Raw genomic sequence first — 19,817 nt, 5'->3', positions numbered from 1 at the left:
CCTGGCGTTATGCTTTCACTGCCATTCAGCAGGCTGGAGAAGTGTTTCCTTCATAATTTTAGTATGCTCTCGGTATCTTTTACTGGACCACCTCCTAGGATTCAAGAAGAGTAAACTGCGGTCTTGAAACTTTCTGTTAGTCGCCGCATTTTTTCGTAGAATTTTCGAGCATTACCTTTGTCGGCCAGCTTTTCAAGCTCAACACACTTAGGCATTTTGGCCTTTCTAATATATTTTTCTGTCTGCACATGCGTCTCGCTTCCCTCTTCAAGCCTCGGTATCTATCGCATCACGGACGTGTTGTGGTCGATAGTAACATTGCGAGGTAGGCAGTCTAATTTCACTCCGCTGCGACACGGCCCTCATCGTCTTACCAGCTGTTCTTTTACATTTTCAGAAAATTAATGGTTTCGATTGCAGCTGTACGTAAGGAGCTTGAAATGCCGTCCCACAGTTCCCTATACCGACTTGTTGACAAGTGCTCCCAAAGAGCAAGAGTGCAAGTCGAGTAGAAAATCGTCCGATTGCAGCTTCTCGACGTCGAACCTTCCTTGTGTTTGTTGACGTGCGTTTCTTGCTGAACAGAAGCGGATGCGAATCTTTGCTGCAACAATATAGTGGTCCGAGTCGATATTAGAACCTCGGCGCGCACGCACATCTAAAACACTGAAGACGTGTCTTCCGTCTATCACAACATGATCGATCTGGTCTATCACAACATGATGGACGGGACAAGGACTGAGGCGAGTAGGTCCTTGTGGCTTTTACTACACAAATGACCTTGTGGTCATATAAAGGAACGCATGTTCGGTGTGGGATTCGTGGTGCGAAACAGACTCCGTCGCCGAGTACTGCCATCCCGCCACAATCCGCATCAAACTGAGGTTCTCCAACATATCGCTGATTTGCGCCCACGCCCCGACGGAGGGCGTGGACCGCACTCGCCACGATGTCAAAAGGTTGGGCAAAGAAGGTATCTTCGGCACGACAGTCGATAAATTCAGCCTCCACGAAGAAAAATCTCCAAATGGATTGAGGCTGATCGACTTCGCCTTGGCTTCGACTCGGACCACAATCTTGTTGCAGCAAGATTCAAACCCGCGAATAGGCTGCCACGTCACTATTGACAGTCATAACGTTGAAGTTATAAATAATTGGTCTACCTTGGAACAGGCATTAACAGCAACAACAATGTCAGCCTTGAGAATAACCTGCTGGGCTACTTTGGACTGAGTAGACAATTGAGAAGTAAAGTCCTCTCTCGACGAACAAAAACCAAACTCTATAAGTCACTCATTATTCCTGTCGTGTCCTGCTATATGATGCAAAAGCATGGACGATGACAACATCTGATGAGTCGACATTACGAGTTTTCGAGAGCAAGGTTCTCGAAAGATTTAGGGTCATTCGAGCGTTACCTACGGCGAATATCGCATTGGATGGAACGATAAGCTGTATGAGACATACGACGCCATAAACATAGTTCAGCGGATTAAAAGACAGCGGCTACGATGGATAAATCATGTTGTCCGAATGTACGAAAACACTACAGCTCTGAAAGTATTCGACGCGCTACCCGCCGGGGAAGCAGAGGAAGAGGAAGACCTCCATTGTTGGAAATAGACTCTCCAATTGGCGCCACGTAGCCAAAAGAAGAAATGACTGGCGCGCTGTTGCCAGTTTGGGTTTGCGGTTTGGGCGTTAACAATACACATCCATTCATCACCATCGAAACGAAAGAGTCCATTTTCCAACAAATCATTGTAAATTTCTGCATTAATTTTGCCTGGCACAAACACAAATTTTGACTTGCCTTTTGATTGAAATGCTGCCCGTACCATGAGCGATCCATCACCATGAACGCGTTTATGACTTGGAATGACTTAGACACTCGATTTTCATATTTAAGGCGTACATCTTTTCTTATTGTTTGATGGACACGTTATTTAGACACAGTTAGATACAGTTCCGCTTTTGTTTGGCTGCAAATCATATGACTTCGCAAATCTTTACATTAGGTATATGGGGATTGAGGAAAGTATTGGCCCGATTCAATTAATTTTTGACATACAAGCGTTCTGCTTTCAGAAAGTAAATCTCTCGGAACTCCAATAATATAGCTCACAGAGGGATTAATATTTTCGATAAAAAGTTAACTAACAACTAACGGGTTGGCCATATTCGGAATTTCCCCCATTTATATACTGTCGTAGAACGCTCGAAATCGAAAAGATTTGTCCTGTGCACCTGTGCAAATCTGGATCAAATAGATTGAATGGTTTTGGTGATATATACCTTAAACTTATTAAGGAGCAGGCCACGCCTACTTTTTAACTACTTACTAAATTATAGTTGCTACTAGGTGATGGCAATTTATAGCTTTTGATTAATGGGGTTTGTGGACGTGGTAGTGATCCGATTACTCCCATCTACATTACCAAACTTCTTATGGCACCAAGGAATCTGTACCAAGTTTCATCAAGATATCTCTATTTTACTCGAGTTACAGCTTGCACGGACGGACAGACAGACAGTCATCCGGATCCGGATTTCATCCCTTCTCGTCATCCTGATCATTTATATATAATAATACATACAATCGTGAACAAAGCTATTAATTATTTTAATTTTCGTCGGTTCAATTACATGCAAAGTCATGATTTTGTTTTACTTAAATGAAAACACGAATTACAGGAGCCAAGTCTAAAAAGTTTCTCTGCATAACGTATGGCTGTTATATGGGAATTCGGGAAGTCCCTAGCGGCAACGGCTTTTTTGTTTCGCTGGTTGTATCTGTCAAATCTTCATTTGCTTGTGGTTTAAAACATCAATAAAACTGGGACTTAACTTTTTTGTAGTTCTTAATAACAAAAAAATAGTAGTTGATCGGAAGGCGAATTGCTTTAACTTAATAAGTATAAAAGTACTTAGAAGCAAAAGCATATATAGCAATTACATTCTAGCCTGTCATATTCTAAGAGAGCATTCCGTTCGATCATTCCAATATTTTGTTTACTGAAGCCTGCACCGTGATTAGGGTAGGATAAGAGAGTACAGTTTATCAACAACAGATGCCAATGAACACGTTCCAGTTGTTAGCTTAATTAACGTTTCATATTGAGCAAACCAATAATAGATTCAGGCGAATCTAGCTCCCTTCTTAATTTCTCCCACTTGAGCTCTCCAATCTTTATAGAGGAATGCCCACCATATCAATTCGATTTATCCTGGCCGTGCTCATGCCATGGATAATAGACGCCGCAATATGCTTGTTCATGGTCACCCCCTATTCTATTAGACCAGCAGATCAAGCGACGCTCCTATTCTCAGCTTTTATAAAGGCCTCCGACTTACTCTGAATGATTGAAGATAGAACTTCGCGCGAACCCGCAGCTCTGCCACCATTCAGGTGTTATCGATAAAATTGATCGGAAATTGGACATAGCTCTCATATAAGTGATATCAGGATTTTCGAACATCCGGTTGACTTTACTCCATATGATTGGTGATGGTGTGTGAGGTACCTTACCCTCTGCGAATGGTAGATACCTTGCCGTGGTGCAGGGGCTTAAGGCAGAAGACCATTGCAGACGACCAAGGACAACGCAAACAACAGCTCATGAAGCTCAGGAGCTAAACGCAAGTTTAGTTTCCTGCATACCCTATCGCCTGATGAGCGAGCGCTGTTTGAGGAGCATGCCAGAGAGGTTTATGATGACATGCCTCATGCAGCGGCGCTCAGCAGGCGACATTCACTGCATCCGCAAATAACGCAGCGAACGCCTCCACAACTCCCCAATGCAGGATCAACTCAGGGGAGTCGCAACGAACTTGCAGCAGGAGGCGCTGGCAGAAGGAAAAGGAGGCTCAGGGGAAGACTGCCCATTCTACCACCAACAGGTCGTCCGGGTGGGCATGATAACCCTCGCAGAAAGGGTATGAGTAGTACCAGCCTAAAATGGTACCTAAGGCTCCTCCAGGAGGGAAGAACTCCTGAGGAAGGGGTCAGAGGCAACATGGCCTTCCTGGCCACGAAAGTGCGTAAAGGCACAAATACCACATCCAGCAGTAAGAGGAGCAGCGGGGCTCGGAGTGGCGCAAAAGTAGCCAGATAACGCCACAGGATCCACCAAACTCCAAAGGCAACGGGGCAACTACGCTCAGGTAGCTGGAGGCCAACTCCATTAAAAGGCATACGAATGGCTGTGCTGCCTCTGAACTACCCGGCGGAGACTCTGGAAGCAGAGGAGCTTACCGCTCTGCAAGATCTCCTCATAAAAAGAGGTGTACAGGGGATGTGAGGACCCGGTAGCCTTCCATGGGGTATACTTCAAGGGCGGGTTCATGCAGGTCGACTGCAAAGATGAAGCAAGCGCCAACTAACTTCGAGAGATCGCTCCTAAGCTAGTGGGCTGGGAAGGTCCCATTCTAAGCGTAAAGAGGGGGGAGGACATCTCGATCATGCACTGTATGATGGTACTCCTCCCAAGAATTGAGGGAAACCTTCACGAGTTTGCTTTGGGGCTCGTCAAGAACCATAACAGAGGAATCATTACCTCGGCCTGGCGAGTGGTAAGAAGGGCTATCGGTTTAGCACGGTAGTCATGAGGACCTACAAGCCGAAGGCTACCGATAAGGAAGACGAGAAGATGCAGGTAAACGAGGAGGCCACTCGTCCTAGCACCAGTAGCAGGTTGCAACTGCGGAGGCCACAGTGGAAGTCCCAGCGGTGGAGCCGATGGTGGGAGAGTTTCTAACCTCTACGCAAGAGCTTCTAGAGAGACTTCAGGACCTAGAGGGTATTGCGAGGGACGGGGCAGATGAGGATCAGTTCCTCATTGAACCGATCCTATAGTGCTCGTAGGTATGGAAATAGCCCAGGTAAACCTGCATCACGCGGCGGATAACCTGGCCATCCTGTTAATACAGGAGCCATGGGTCCACAGAGGAGAGGTCAGGGGCCTCAATTCGGACTGTAACAAGGTAATCTGGGATCTCTCCAGTGGGAGACCCCGAGCTTGTATAGTAGTTAGTTAGAAATATTGATTACTTCTGTATTTCAGAATTCCTAACACAGGACCTGGTCGCAGTGTAGGCCAGAGACAAGGAAGATGCGGACTTCATCCTGAAAGCGGCCTATTTTCCAGGAGACACACATACTGCTCTCCCTGAGGCTGTGCAGGGCTTGGTGAACTATTGCAGGAGGAACAAACTGCTCCTGGTCCTGGGGTGTTATGCGACCGCGTACCACACTGAATGTTGGAGTACAGACTGCAATGCATGAGGTGAGTATCTCCTCGAATTTATTATTATTCATAATTTAAGTATTGAGAATGTAGGATGTAAACCTACATTCGTCACAAGTAACAGGAGAGATGTGCTGAACATCACCCTGAGTAACGAACTCATGTCGGGGGTGGTCGCACAGTGGAGGGTGTCGTCAGAGCCTTCACCGTCAGACCACAGGATCCTGAGATTCGAACGAGGGGTTAGGGTCATGCAAATCCCCCCCCAAACGTATTCCCAAAAACACAAATTGGACCACATATCGGGATACGTTAGAGTTAAATCTTAAAGAGGAAGGGAAGCTAGTCAGAGGTACGACGGCCTTGGGACTGGAGAACAGGCTATCTGCTCTGAACCAGGCCGTGACAAGCGCGTATCACTGCAGCTGCCCCCTAAAGATGATCACCAAATGACGCAACTGCCCTGATGGTCAAGAAAACTCTCGGACTCAGATCGAAAGTACGTAAGCTCTTCAACAAAGCCAAGCGTACTGGGAACTGGGAGGAGTACAGAGCAACCTTACTGCCTATAATAAGGAGATTAAGTCTGCAAAGCAGAAGAATTTTAGAAATTTCTCTGCAAACATCTCTTCTACAGCAGCAAGACTGCACAAAGCTCTGGCTAGGGGGAAGACGAACACAGATCTAGCGATTAAAAAATGTGACGGTATTTATACCACCAATGCGGAGGAGAGAGTTACGGCACTCTTGCGAGCGCATTTCCCGGAGATAGTTGAGGAAGACCAGTGTCTACCTGTCGCAGAGCATAAGCCGTCTCGCCTAGATTGTATAGTCGCAAGGAAACTGTTCACTGCGGACTCATTCAGGTGGGCTATGGCCTCGTTCGCCAAATTCAAGTCCCGGGGAGCGGACGGTATCTTTCCAGCATTTCTACAATAAGGAGATCAGGTTCTACTGTCATACCTTCATCAGCTGATGAGAGATAGCCTGGCGCTGGCGTATATCCCTGAACCATGGAGGACAGGAAAGGTGATCTTTATACCGAAAGTGGGAAGGAAGGACTACTCTCTGGCTAAACCCTTTAGACCGATTAGTCTAACTTCCTTCCTACTAAAGAGTATGGAAAAGATCTTGGATCAAGAAAGAAGGTCGAATGCTCTGATAACGTCACTTCTGCACGCGAATCAGCATGCTTACAGAGCAGGCAGATCGACCAACAGTGCTCTGTACCAGCTAACCTCCGAGATACAGTGTTCGCTGGAAGCTGGGGAGGGGACGTTATACGCCTTCTTAGACATCGAAGGTACCTTTGACAACACGTCTCTTCCTTCCCTCACAAGAGCGTGGCAAGGACACTGGAGAAAAGGAATGTGGTGGCTCCGATGCGTAGATGGATTGAGGCCGTACTGCGCTCCAGAATAGCTGAGACCACAGTAGGAGATACCAGTACTCGTCTCGGCACTACAAGGGGCTGCCCCCCTTGCTGTGGAGCCTCGTCGTGGACGAACTACTTGTGTTGCTAACTAACAATGGAATCCGCTGCCAAGGACATGCGGACGACATTGTTATCATTGCCAGAGGAAAATTGGAGTGTACTCGTTGCGATATCGTACAGAGGGGACTAGGCCTGGCCAAGGGTTGGCGCAGTAGCGTCGTACTAAACATCGATGGTCTTGAAGACGACCATCGTCCCGTTTACAAGGCACAAGTCTCTGCCTGGCCTCAGGAACCTAACACTCGGGAGCAGAGAGATAGAGATGACCAATATGGTCAAATACCTGTGTCTCACGCTGGATTCCACGTTGCGATCGGATGGTTGTACACCATGGTAGTGCGACCAATTATCACTTATGGAGCGGTGGCTTGGGCTCCGAAAGCATCACAGACGTCGGTAGGACTTCAACTATCGAAGCTGCAAAGGCTCGCCTGCGTCTGTATGACGGGAGCTATGCGGCACTTGAAGTCTTGCTGGAACTCACCCCGCTACACCTGGTAATTGGACAAGTCGCCAAACACACTCTGCTCCAAATGACAGCAGAGGGGACTGGCAGAGGTAAGGAAATCTCTTCCCAACGGATGGAAGAGCTAAGTGGCGTCATACCACTGGCTCTTCTCCCTAGGGATAGCATTACCAAAAAGGTGAAGTTCACTAGGAAGTTTAAGATCACCCTCAGCAGCAAGGCCGAATGGAGCGACCCCGCTATCGAGCTACTACTTAGGGACAGTACAATCAGGTGGTACAGCGACGGCTTGAAAACTTCAGAGCGAATTGGTGCAGGGGTCGCAGAGCCACGCGCAAAACTCTCCATACCTATGGGTAGGTTTTCGAGCATATTCCAAGCAGAGGTATTTGTTATAAGTCGGTGCATAGAGTTAAACCACCTACTAACAGAACACCTGCTAATGGACTGCACAGCAGTCTGTAGACGCAGGATTAAGGCCCTTGGATCCATGTTTCGAAATAGGAATCACATCGCCTCAATAGCACCTATCAGTATATTGGAACTCGTCAACTTGCTGGGACTAGTTGAGACGTTGTGAGTTAGGAGAGGGCACAATAGATCCTAGTTCGCGGTGCAATCCTCATTTAATTATCTATTTATCTATCTACCTTACCTGAGAGCAATTTATTAGTTTGTGACATGTTAATTGTATGTAGATAAAATCGTGTCAATACTGCCCAACTAACATATACTTACTATTTATAAGGATTTTTACTATTCTAACTAGTTTTATGCCGAATATGTTATACAATGAGTATTATTTTTATATAAAATTGCTTCGAAATATTGTATGTTCTCGAGTATGCCTGAACAATGAGTAAATTAATGCAATCAGTCTGTCACTTTCTCTGCCCCCAATATACCCCATAAAATGATTTCCGTTTTCCTCTATTCAGGTTTGTCAAAATGTACATTTTATGAAATGGGCAACTGTTCTTCAAAATTATGTGGTTTAGCACTTAATTAGAATGAAATTGGTCAATATATTAAATATGTATATCTCAAGTCCTAAAATTATAACTGACGCGAACTAAAATGCATAGCTTCAATGTCTAAGTTTATGGTCTTCAATGTAAGTCATGAAGATGCCAAAACACTTGAAGGAATTTCGTCAGCTTGATTCCTGCAAGTTGTAAGAGTATAAAAAGTTTTGTTACACGCGAAGTTAGCCTTTCCTTACTTTTTCTCTTTATCACTTATTTCGATTTCTAATTAGTCATACCTACCAATATATTGTTGCAATTTTGCTTGCAATAAGAACATGAATATTTTCACAATTTCAACATTTATATAAACTTTTATTTCATTAAATTTGTTATCTATTACTGTTCTTAATAATAATGACATACATTTATATATTAGGTGTCCATGTGTAAACATACACGCATATAACATATAAACATGTATATAGTGAACAATAAACTTAACTTTTAAGTTCTGTTGGTAATACATATGTACATATATAATCTAGAATAAAAGTTAGATACACATCGCTACAAACACACACACGAATATAGTATTTTTACAACAGCGTTGTACATGCACACAAATGCTTATGCCTAAGTATAACACACGCGACTTTTTCCAAACTAAACAATATTCGTGGTTTTAAAGTTTTATATAATATACCATACATATAAAGTGTTTATATGTAACTGTACTGTGAATATCGAGAAAAAATAACGTGTTTCTCGAAAGCTAAAACAAAATTGTTAGGTTTCTAAAACAATATGTAAGGGACTCCGCAATGAAAAACTCACTGCTTCAGCACGTTTATTTGAAGACAATTTTAAATATTATTTTAAAATTTGGTGGGAACGTTCTTGTTTAACACTACACTCTCTTTATAAATGTACGTAAGTTTATACCAAGCCCGCTTGTACCTAAATTTAATTCCATTTTGTTTTCCTATTAATTTAATTAATACGGTGTGATCATGACTTCAGCTTAGTTACTCAAGTTGCGTTAATGGCAAAAGAGCTCAATTTATTTAACAACAAAATATCACTTCTTCTGTACAGGTATTGTTTCAATTGTACATTACGATTTACCAATTTATATATAGAAAAACGTGCAAACGTGCATGGGTTTTGAGCTCATCAGATATAATCCAACTATACAAAAAGTTTTGCATATATTGTACCTGAACTCATAGAATATTGGTTGAATCGTTTCACAGAAGATAATATGCATTATATTTTTGTGGTCTTGCCGTGAAAGTATAATAAAAAAATATAAAAAGAGGCAAAGTTTTTTATTTTGTGGCATGTAAAAAAGTTAAGAAAATGGTATTTATGTATAAATTAAACTGCTCTAATAATTATTTGTTGAATAATATTGCTAAAGCTACATTTCAATACAAAATATACATATTCGTTAACATTTAAAATAGCTTGTATCCATAATTATTTCATGTATGTATGTATACAATTTCTTATAACAAGCAGATACTCTAAAAATATTCCATTTTATCGAATATTATTCCCCTTAGCAAATAAAAACAAATATTCCATAACTTTAGTACTAACTTAATTTCCTTCGCGAAAAGAAAACATTTTACAATTTTACTTACTTTGATAAACTATTTTGTTTGAGAAGAAATATGTTACACAAAATATCCTACAAATTTTACTCCAAGAAGTAACATTAACTTATTATTTTGTATGAGTAATTGTAAACCTATTTCTCTAACAAAGTCACGTCATTTATTATTATTTTTCTTTCTCATTGTAGCTTTTGACTAGTAGCATTTGTTTTTTATTTAATACACAGCAAATGTAACTTGTGTTTAGTCCTACATTTTAAAAAACTTGGCTGCCCTACTCATATACAAGTAAAAACTTACATACATTTATACCAAATAACTAACTAAAATTAGCTTTCAATTGCACACTCATTGCTCTGCAGCTATCCCAGTCCGTGAACAGAAAAATTCAGTATCTAAAAGTTTGTAAATAATTTATTGTTTGCCATTTTTATACGTTTTGTAATAGTTGCTGTTATGTCCTTTAGAAAAGACGAAACCTCATTAAACTCTTCAATTTCAGAGTCAGTAGTATTTACAATTATTAATAAATTCTTTCCTCGTTTGTTTGCTTAGTTTTGTTTCATATTTATTCTTCGCCCGCATAATCAATATCATTTTGAAATAACTGTAAACATTCTAGCTGTCAGTCAGGTAGTCGTAGCCTATCCAGTTCGAAATGTCGTTGCTGTAATAGCGGACTACGTGCAGCTTAGTGTGTGGACGATAACTAGCTACTTGTTGCAGACTGACGCTGGGTTCAAAGTACCTTTACTGTTTCATCCTATTTCACAGATGTCTGAGGTAGTGCTGTTCCTTGTAGTAGTAATTGAGGATTTAGCCTTGTCATGAAGACAAACGACCAGTGCGTGAAACCCTTTGCACCATATACTTTCGTGCGCCTGCGCACAGTTGTTGCAGTTATTGTAATATGTTTTTAACTGATATTGGAATATATTCTCGTGATTACCAACCGTTACTGATGCTCTCTAATTTAGCTTTGGTCACAGCTGCCACATTGGCTGCCGCAGCCGCTGCCGTCGAGGATACCGTGCCGTTAACAGGAGGCAATTGCTGTTTGCCCACCACTACAGCGGCCGCTGCAGCAGCGGCAGCAAGTATCGATGTTGATGATGAGGTGGGCATAAAATTTACATTAATATTTATTGGATGCACTACCGGCATCGACGCATAATTCTTTTCCAGTAGATCGGCGCCATTAAGAAATGGAACTAACACGTTATAATCAATATTTAGTGGTATGTAGTAAGTACCTTGACCGTGTAAAGCAAAGATCGGTACAGCGAAAGAACGCGACGATTGTAAATTCGGTGATACGTGGGTAGTGCTGCTGGGGGTACTAAAATGTGACTTCGCACCTCCAAAGCCGGGTTGTGCACTTAATTCAGTTTTGATGTCGGCGAAACTAAAGGGTTTTTCATCGCGCGTGCTCAGCATGCTATTAGTGGTGGTGGGGGGACGTGTGTCACAGTCGTCCAAAGCGATATTGCTATTGGCGCTTGTGCCCGCTGCCAACACTGCAGCTGCAGCCTCTGCCATTTTACGTTTCTTTGCTATAATTGGTGCAATTTCGGGCTCGGTGCCATCCTTCGAATGTTCAGACAAGGAGTGAGTGTGTGAATGTTCGCTTTGTAGAAGTGGCGGTGCCGGACAATGTTCGCTAGATGTCTCTTCGTCATGCAGTTCGTGATTAAAACGCTCTTTTATATGATTTTTGTACTTATAGTTATTGTTGTGCTCAATATCGTGTGATGATTCAGAGAAATTCCGCATACGCGCTGACAACAAACTATCCGAATTATGTTGATGATGACTCAGGTGAGCGTGATGATGCAGCAATGAATCGCGTGGTGGAGGTGAATGCATATTGGACGTATCAGTATGTAAGAGCGGTTCTCGCGATGATTCAAAATCGTGATTACTGGATTCGTTATGGTGATTCAATATCGCCGGCCCCGTAGAAGTTATTACGGGAGCCTGATGTGGACGTAGTTGCGAACTGTTCGTTGGACCTCCGCCTACTACCAAAACACCGTTGTTAGGCACGGCCGTCGTCGTGCTAATAGTGTTATTCAAAGACGTTGTCGTCGATGAAGTGGTTGAGTTGCTAGCTGCATTGGTCTGGCTGCCGCTACTATTATGCTCATGTACGATACTACTGTTAGTGTTATTGTTAACCGCAACAGCAGCAGCTGCGGCAGCAACATTCCGTTGCATTTGATTTAAATGATTGCGGAAACTCAAATCTTTAACATCATTATGGTCATTGCTCTGCTCAATATCCGAATTGCCTAGCATGTCACGCAATTGACAAAGTGGCGCAGCCGTGTGATATGCTTGATGCGGACTACCGCTCGATGCACTCACATTATCTGGTATATGACAACTACGTGATTTATAACAGTCATCTGAAGAAATTAATAGAAATCAGACTTTTAATATATGAAACAGAGAAATAAAAAATCGTTACACATACTTTTCATCAACTCCACGCAGTGCTCCTGCAGACGTGCCACCAAGCGGTAACAAAACTCCTCCATGTGACTCTCGTAGAGGAACTTGGCGGCCTCTTTCATACAATCCGTATAACCCATTCGGTACTCGTTGTCCTTCTGGATGCATTCGCTTTGTAAATGTTTTAAATGTCTAATGGCCATTTCGATGATCTCTGTTTTCTCAATACGACCACGACCCTTGCGTTGATACTGAGGTGGAATGAGTCGTGAAAGGTCTGCCAAGCAGGAATTCATGCGATCGCGTCTTCGTTTCTCAATGATGCGATGAGATAAGGGATCTTGCTGTTAATGAGCAAGCGCATATTGATATAGTTTGAAATCGAGACAAAATAAAACAAAAATTTGTTATTAGATTTGCGATACAAATTTAAATTAAATAGAATATTCGAATAAGTAAAACAACAATTATTGAAAAAGAAAAGAAGTAGTGTTAGCTTTATTTTATTGTTATTTTACCATGAATGCCATAGTAAAATATGATGTAACTTTATTTCAAAAATTTCCAAAATTTTCTTAAGCTACCAATTTAATTAATCCTCTAACATAAGTATTTATTCCTCAATATAAATGTATGTGTGTTTTTACGTGTTCCGTGTTTTGATATGTGCGTGAACAAATGAGAGCACTGGGTGTGCATTACTCCGTGGTATATGTATGTATAATTTTATTTAAACCAATAGTGAATAATGATATGAATTTCGATACATACAGATGCATATTTAATACTTAATATAAATTATTTTGCTAAGCAAGTCAGTACATGTATGTTGAGCATGAAGAGCATTGGAGTCAAAAGCGGTCGTGTCCACAGTTCATTTTTTTATAAACATTCGATAATGTGTACATACATATATGTATGTATATATACATTTGAACATATATGTATGTATATTTGCTTTCTGGTTTTTATGATTCTGTGCGATGATGCAGAACATTTGTACGAGTATGTGCGCGGCCGCTGCTAACTACTGAGTGAAGAGGTTTCACAGTAAAGACCATTTCCTTTTAATATTCACCGTCTTCATTACTTCCTGTCTTTTTATTGTACCATGCCCTGTAGCGAATAGCTCTAAGCTCCCTCACCACATATTATATTTTAGAATAACCATACGAGCAATGAGCCTAACGTTACGTAATACGTGAGCAGTATAGGTACGAATATAAGTATATAAACTTCATCTTCCCGGGTCGGGTTAATTCGAATTGTTTTTGAATAGTACAAGTATTTCGTTTGCGCTCATCACTTGGGTTGAATGCTAAATTTTTTACAAAAGAAAGGTAAGGAAAATATTTACCCTCGAAGTTTTATTACGTCTTCCGGTGGCATATTCTGCATCATCCTCGCTGTATGCTGTAGCTGATGTGGAAAAATTTAAGCTAGATTCTGTGCAATAAGGAAAACTGGATACTGCTGCTTCGCTATAATTTGTTCATATGTAAAAAAGGAGGAAGAATAAAGGTGAGTAAAATGGTCGAACGACAAGTAAAATTTTAGATTAAATTGTGTACACTTTATTGAAAAAGAATTGTTTCAATTAAAATAAGTAGATAAATAGGCATGTACATATATTTTAGTTTACAATATAAAGTGTCTATATAGAAGCCTATGATGTTTTAAAATAATTGTTAAACTATAAATACCGCTGATATACATACATATGTATGTATATCATATTATGTTTATATGCGATATCATTTTATTTAATACTAATTTATTGGATTAACATGGTAAAGGATCTTTATTGTTTTCACTTCAATTTTAATAATTTTTAATAAACACATATTTTTTAATAATTTAAATAAATCTATTACTATTTTGTTCTTACAGTATTTCATTTTATACTTATTGGCAATTAAAATTCAAGCATCCATTTGTGTTATGAAGTTTCAATTATTTTATACAAATAGAAAAAAGTGTCGATCATTTTAATCCGGCTGTCATTGAAATGTACCTTTTACTGAGCCAATATTATCTTATTGCACGTCGATATATGTATGTACATATGTACATGTATGCATGTACTGCTGTACTAACGTAGCTCGAATGGGAAGTTTCAGTTTTTACTTATGGATAATTTCTATGTATTTTTATGTTAAATTATATAATTATTATATTAAATGAGTTGCAACATTTTTAATTAATCGTGCATTATAAAATCGATAAAAAGCCGGAAATGCGATTATAGCAGAGGTGGAAAATTTTTATTTAAGAGTGACTCATACTAGGTAAAAAGAACTTGAGTTAAAAATGTATTCAAAAACTGACGTTCGACTCTTGGATGCATACATATGAGCATATGTACATACTTATGTGCAACGTTGGACGCTCGGAAAATTAAAACCTTCAGAAATAATGAAACGCTTTCAGTTTCGGAGCGCCATATTCTATTAGCGTTTCAAGATCAGTACGTTTTGGATACGCCAAACCTTCGTCGATAACTTAGAAGTCCTCAATGATCCGTGAATATAAATCCCTTATTTGCCTTAAAATACTATGGTTTTCTTCAACTTTAATGATATATTACACTATTACAAAACATTGCAACAGTGAAACTTAAGGGGCTATACCAGTGTGACCCATGAAAAATTAGGCGATTATCGTAAATTAAAAAAAAGTACTTGATCGAATGTTTCGAAGTTCTTTGGACTTAAAGAGGTATATTTTCAGCTATATTTTAATTTTTTTTTTTTTAAATATTGTAAAATAACGGAGTTATGTGCTATCTTCGGAGGTGCCAAAACAAAAAATTAGTAGCTGAAACAAAAAAATCAAAAAGGTTATTAATGTTCAAGGTATTTCCTATACAATAATCTACGATTTTTGAAAAATATCTAAAATTAACAAAATGACGTAGTTCTGAAAAAAGTGCCGTTTTTTAGGTAATGAATGGGCTTTTTTTAATGCTAAATTGACAATTCTTTACCAATCAAAAATATCGTAGATCATTGTATAGTAAATATATTCAAGAATACTCAGTTTCAATTTGAAGTCGATCGTCGGTCAACAATTTCTCGTTGAGTTATGATGTCAGCAATTTTGTAAAATGTCGTTTCGGGAAAAACTCGTTTAAAGTTTCAACTATCCTATTTATACAAATAGTCCAGTCATTTAAGCTTAAATTAGGTAAGAATCTCGGAATTCGATATACCCATTTATAATAAATACTTGTATATTGACACCCTAAAGTTGTCTCAAAACCTACATATGGTAGGGTATACCCGAGGTGAACTTACTATAATGACTGGACTACTACAAGCGATCGCTCTTTAGAAAGCTTCCATTAAAAAACTATTCATGATACGACCTTACCGATTTCACAGGATATTTTTTAAAATATGAACTATCGAAGCAGCAAAAAAACTCGATTTTTTGAAAGTGAGCAACATGAATTCATACAGAAATTAATTTCAAGAGAAAAGTACGTAGAAGGGTGAAAGAACAAAATGTTGTTAAATAGGCTTAAAAGCCGAAACGTGTGAACGTCCGCGTTCATATTATTTTTTCCTGTATTATCCATGAAGGCAATTTGCCCTGCTATTATTTTGATAACAGCTGTATGTAACATTTCTAACATTTGCTTTTCTATTGCACGATTTGTAGATATCCGTATAGTATGTGCAGATGTGTAGGTAAGTATCAACCCTACAAGAAACTTCTGCTGGGTTCACGAATACACTCACATTTGTTGTCGGGCGTGACATTGACCGTCACTGGGATTGTTAAAAAGATACACCTACGCCTTCTAATGCTCTTTTGAAAATATTTAATAGAAACTTTGCTCAGCTTTGCCTGTCAAAAGGTCGGTAAAATGATTGTCATTTTTCTTGCAGGGAAGCTAATACTAACACTTACGAATCATTGGCGCTATAGTTCGCCGATTGACAAGTGAAGCAGTAATTCAGACCGTATGCCATCGAAAAAAAGTAAAAAAAGCGCAAAACAAATAATAAAGAAAAACACAAAACAAAAAATATAAATACAATCGAATACAGGACTAATAAGTGTGTGTAGAAGGAATAGGAAAGAAAAGTGCAATGAAGGCAAAACGATTGCAAAACTACTAAAGCAAATCAATTTTACAGTTATATTCATTAAGAACATGAATAAGAAGACACTGCGAAAATAATATTAAAAAAACAGCAGATGGATGTTTTTAATTTCAACATTTGATTTCTTAATGTTTTTTGTTTAAGGTTAAGAATCGAGTATAATTTATGAGAATTAAAAGGCAATAAAATGTTGATCATTATTTTAAACAATTAATAATTTTAAATACATATACTAAGTTTATAAATGCTTTTGTTTATTTGTTAATCCAAAATGCTTAGAATACTTTTTATATACATATAGTATATACATACATATGTATGTATGTATGTATGTATGTAATTTTAACCCAAACACAAATAATCGAGTGTGTCGAAAACAACAGTAGTATTGACCTCGTTTTGCTTAAATTTACTACGTGGCTTGCTGCGACAGCAACAGCGTATGAGTAATATTTAAGTCATGCCACATTATTAGAGTATGTACATACTTACATATACATACATACATACGTATATGGTATATAAAGAATCAACCATTCCATACCAGCTATAGTGGCACTTAATAAAGACAAGGCAAGTGCCTTTATAAGTTTACATATGTATATGTAACATATGTATACATAAGTATATAGACATATGTTTGTATATTTTGGTGTGCATATGCCTTTACATATCGTCACCTGAAATGCAAAATAACGTAACAACATTTTCGGAAATTTACAGTGGCATGAATTAAACACGACATAAAATGGAACAAGAGTGAAAAACAATTTTAATATTGCTTAAAACTGGTTCATATATGAGCGCAGAAACTGAAAATGTTAGACATACATACATAAGTATGTAATATTATGTTTGTAATTTGAAGGAGTGAATCAAAGCAATAAGACACTCAATTTCGAATTTTTTGATGATACGTTATTTTGCGTTTCAGGTGACGATATGTATGTTCAATGTAATTTACGTAAAAAACAATGTTTGGTAGATTAAATTTTTAAATCCAACAGGTTGCAAAATACATAAATAGTATTATAGGTTAGTACGACAAAAATAAAACATAGCTTGATTAGCCCAAAATAAAAAAACTGTACATTTTTATGCAGGTAAAAAGAAGTTTACTAAATTCTTAATTAATGTTTAATAATAAATAAGTTTTATATCGCTGTTCTCAGTTTACCACTAATACTACTTCTGTTTTCGTCCATGTAAAATCTGTCAAAAACTTAGATTCCACTCATTATAATCGGTGCCTGCTCTAGTTTAATCGATGTTTTTGGAAGACATATTTTGCCCGCCCTAAATTGTCACTTGATATTTGGTTACATTCCATATACAAAAACAGCTGTCGCTTGATATTCACATATTAGGGAGATTTTCTTGCTCTTGCAAAACCTTGCACGGTGCAGAAATTGCAGAATTTTCCTGTTGGTGCAACGGCACAACAACAAACACACGCAGAAAATTATTTGCAATGGCTATAAATATGTCAGACCAAAACCGTCGTGCCGTCATATATCACTAGATTCTGCAATGGGTGCTCTCTTGGGCTTGCATATTTCGGTATAGGATTTTTGCATTTTGTGTCATCGTGCAATCTTGCAAGCGCAAGAGAATGCCGCTATTGATAGTTGTCAGTGAAAACTTATTGAAAACACATATTGTCGGTCCGAACGACTTAGTGTCCACAACATACAAATGTGTTTTCAAAATGTTTTTAATGTCGGTCCGAACATAGTATAAGTAATATCATAATAAAATCGAGTAAAACGCAGTCCAAATAATGTTTGCTCTAATAATGTCAAATTAATTTTACTACTACAAATTCGTTCTCTAACATCGAACTCTATGGAAGATCTCGTGCGGCGTGCATGATTGCGCTGCACGCGTGCAGTCGCCATCAACAATTGAGAGTGGCAACTAATTGCGACCAACGACGTCAAAGCTTTTACGTACGACGTCAAACATTTATTTCCGAAATAGACTCATGCATTTTCTGTGTGCGGAGCGAAAACGTTTTCAATTGTATACTACACAAACGAGATCACTCGTTTAATTCATGAAAACGTACGTGTTGGGTAGTGTCCAACAACTGTTACGTTACGTTGACTGGGGCCGGCGCTGACACATTAATTCATTTATACATATAGTATGTATATACAATCTATGTAAATAATTGTTTTTTTTTTCATTTTGTGGTCAAATGTATCAAAAAAAGACATTACAAACAAATAATAGTTGCAGATGAGCTGTCATGCCGTCTGTGGCAACAAAACGATGTTAATTTCGATGTCATCGAATCTTCGGCTAGTTGCCAGATGGTATTAAGTAATTGTTCATAGTAATAAACAAACTCTTAAAGGTGTGGCGAACTTTGCGTCAGCACTCGACAACAAATTGTACAATCAAATACAATTTTATGTTAGCTACAATTTGTTTGATCCGGTCTCAATAAATGGTGAACTTAGGTAACGAAATATTGTTTGTTGTATTTCTAAATATTGTTTCAAAAACTATTATTTTTTGAACAACTTACTTTAGGTGTTTATACTGTTGTATACATTAAGCTTGGATTTTGTCATAAACAATAATGCATGTGAAAATTCGTGAAGATATCTCGTCAAATAAAAAAGTTTTCCGTACAATTGATCAGTTTGTATGTCAGCTTATGCTATAGTGGAAAAAAAGGTGGAAGTGTATGTATATGCCAAACCCCTGTGGCGATGATACACTAAAACAACCGTGATGGTCTGGGAGTGTTTTCCTGGTATGGCGTTGGAGCATTAATGAGGATAGATGGTAGAATGGACCAATGTTCATACCTCAACATTCTCAAAAATACTATGGAACCGTTCGAATCAATGCTTGTGAACTAAAAATGTGAGGAATTGGCTCACTGCAGAAAGTATTGATGTCCTGAGCTGGACAAAGCAAACTCCATTAAAAATTTATGGAGCCATGTAAAGATGCAGATTTCTAAGAAAATATTCAAAAATGCTAAGAAACTTTGGACTGGGATCGAGGACTTTGTACGCAATTTCACAAAGTTGATGCCTGAAGTTAGTGGAAAGTTTGTACTGGCGATGCCAAGCAATTTCGAAAAATTGTACACCACTACAAAGTGTTAACGTTACTGGAAATATTCTACGGATCATTCTAAATATCTTTGTCTGAGAGACTATGGGTCTAAACCCGGTTTTGAGCCAGCGATTTTTATGGCGAAGTTTAAAAAATCCGAATAATCGGTTGTATGGAAAATATGTGATATAGTTCCCTAATCTTACCGATTCCGATATCAAAATTGACCTACTTATTAAAATTCATTCGGATATCTCAAAAACTGACGAACAAATTTTTATGATCCCTAAAAAACTTTGTTTCCCACTTTTTTTTCTGGGTGTAACAAACTTCTTAGCAAGCTAATTTTAAATGTTATCATGAGATAAATATTGATTTTCTA

General features: G+C 38.8%; 1 protein-coding gene across 1 annotated transcript in view; it reads right to left on the bottom strand.

Annotated features, from left to right (window-relative positions):
• Positions 1-9,625: 9,625 nt before the first annotated feature.
• Positions 9,626-19,817, bottom strand: part of LOC120767077 (transcription factor cwo) — a 30,198-nt gene continuing 20,006 nt past the window's right edge. The window contains exons 2-4 of the mRNA XM_040092940.1: positions 13,606-13,729; positions 12,271-12,592; positions 9,626-12,202 (exon numbers count right to left, since the gene is read on the bottom strand). Of these exons, the coding sequence (XP_039948874.1) occupies positions 10,740-12,202; positions 12,271-12,592; positions 13,606-13,729 (1,909 nt within the window). The 3' untranslated portion in view covers positions 9,626-10,739. The remainder of the gene's footprint in view (positions 12,203-12,270; positions 12,593-13,605; positions 13,730-19,817) is intronic.

This window comes from Bactrocera tryoni, chromosome 1, assembly GCF_016617805.1.
Source record: "Bactrocera tryoni isolate S06 chromosome 1, CSIRO_BtryS06_freeze2, whole genome shotgun sequence".
Classification (NCBI taxonomy): Eukaryota; Metazoa; Arthropoda; class Insecta; order Diptera; family Tephritidae; genus Bactrocera; species Bactrocera tryoni.
The sequence above is the reverse complement of the archived record's forward strand: the minus strand, read 5'-3'. Positions and strand labels throughout refer to the sequence as shown.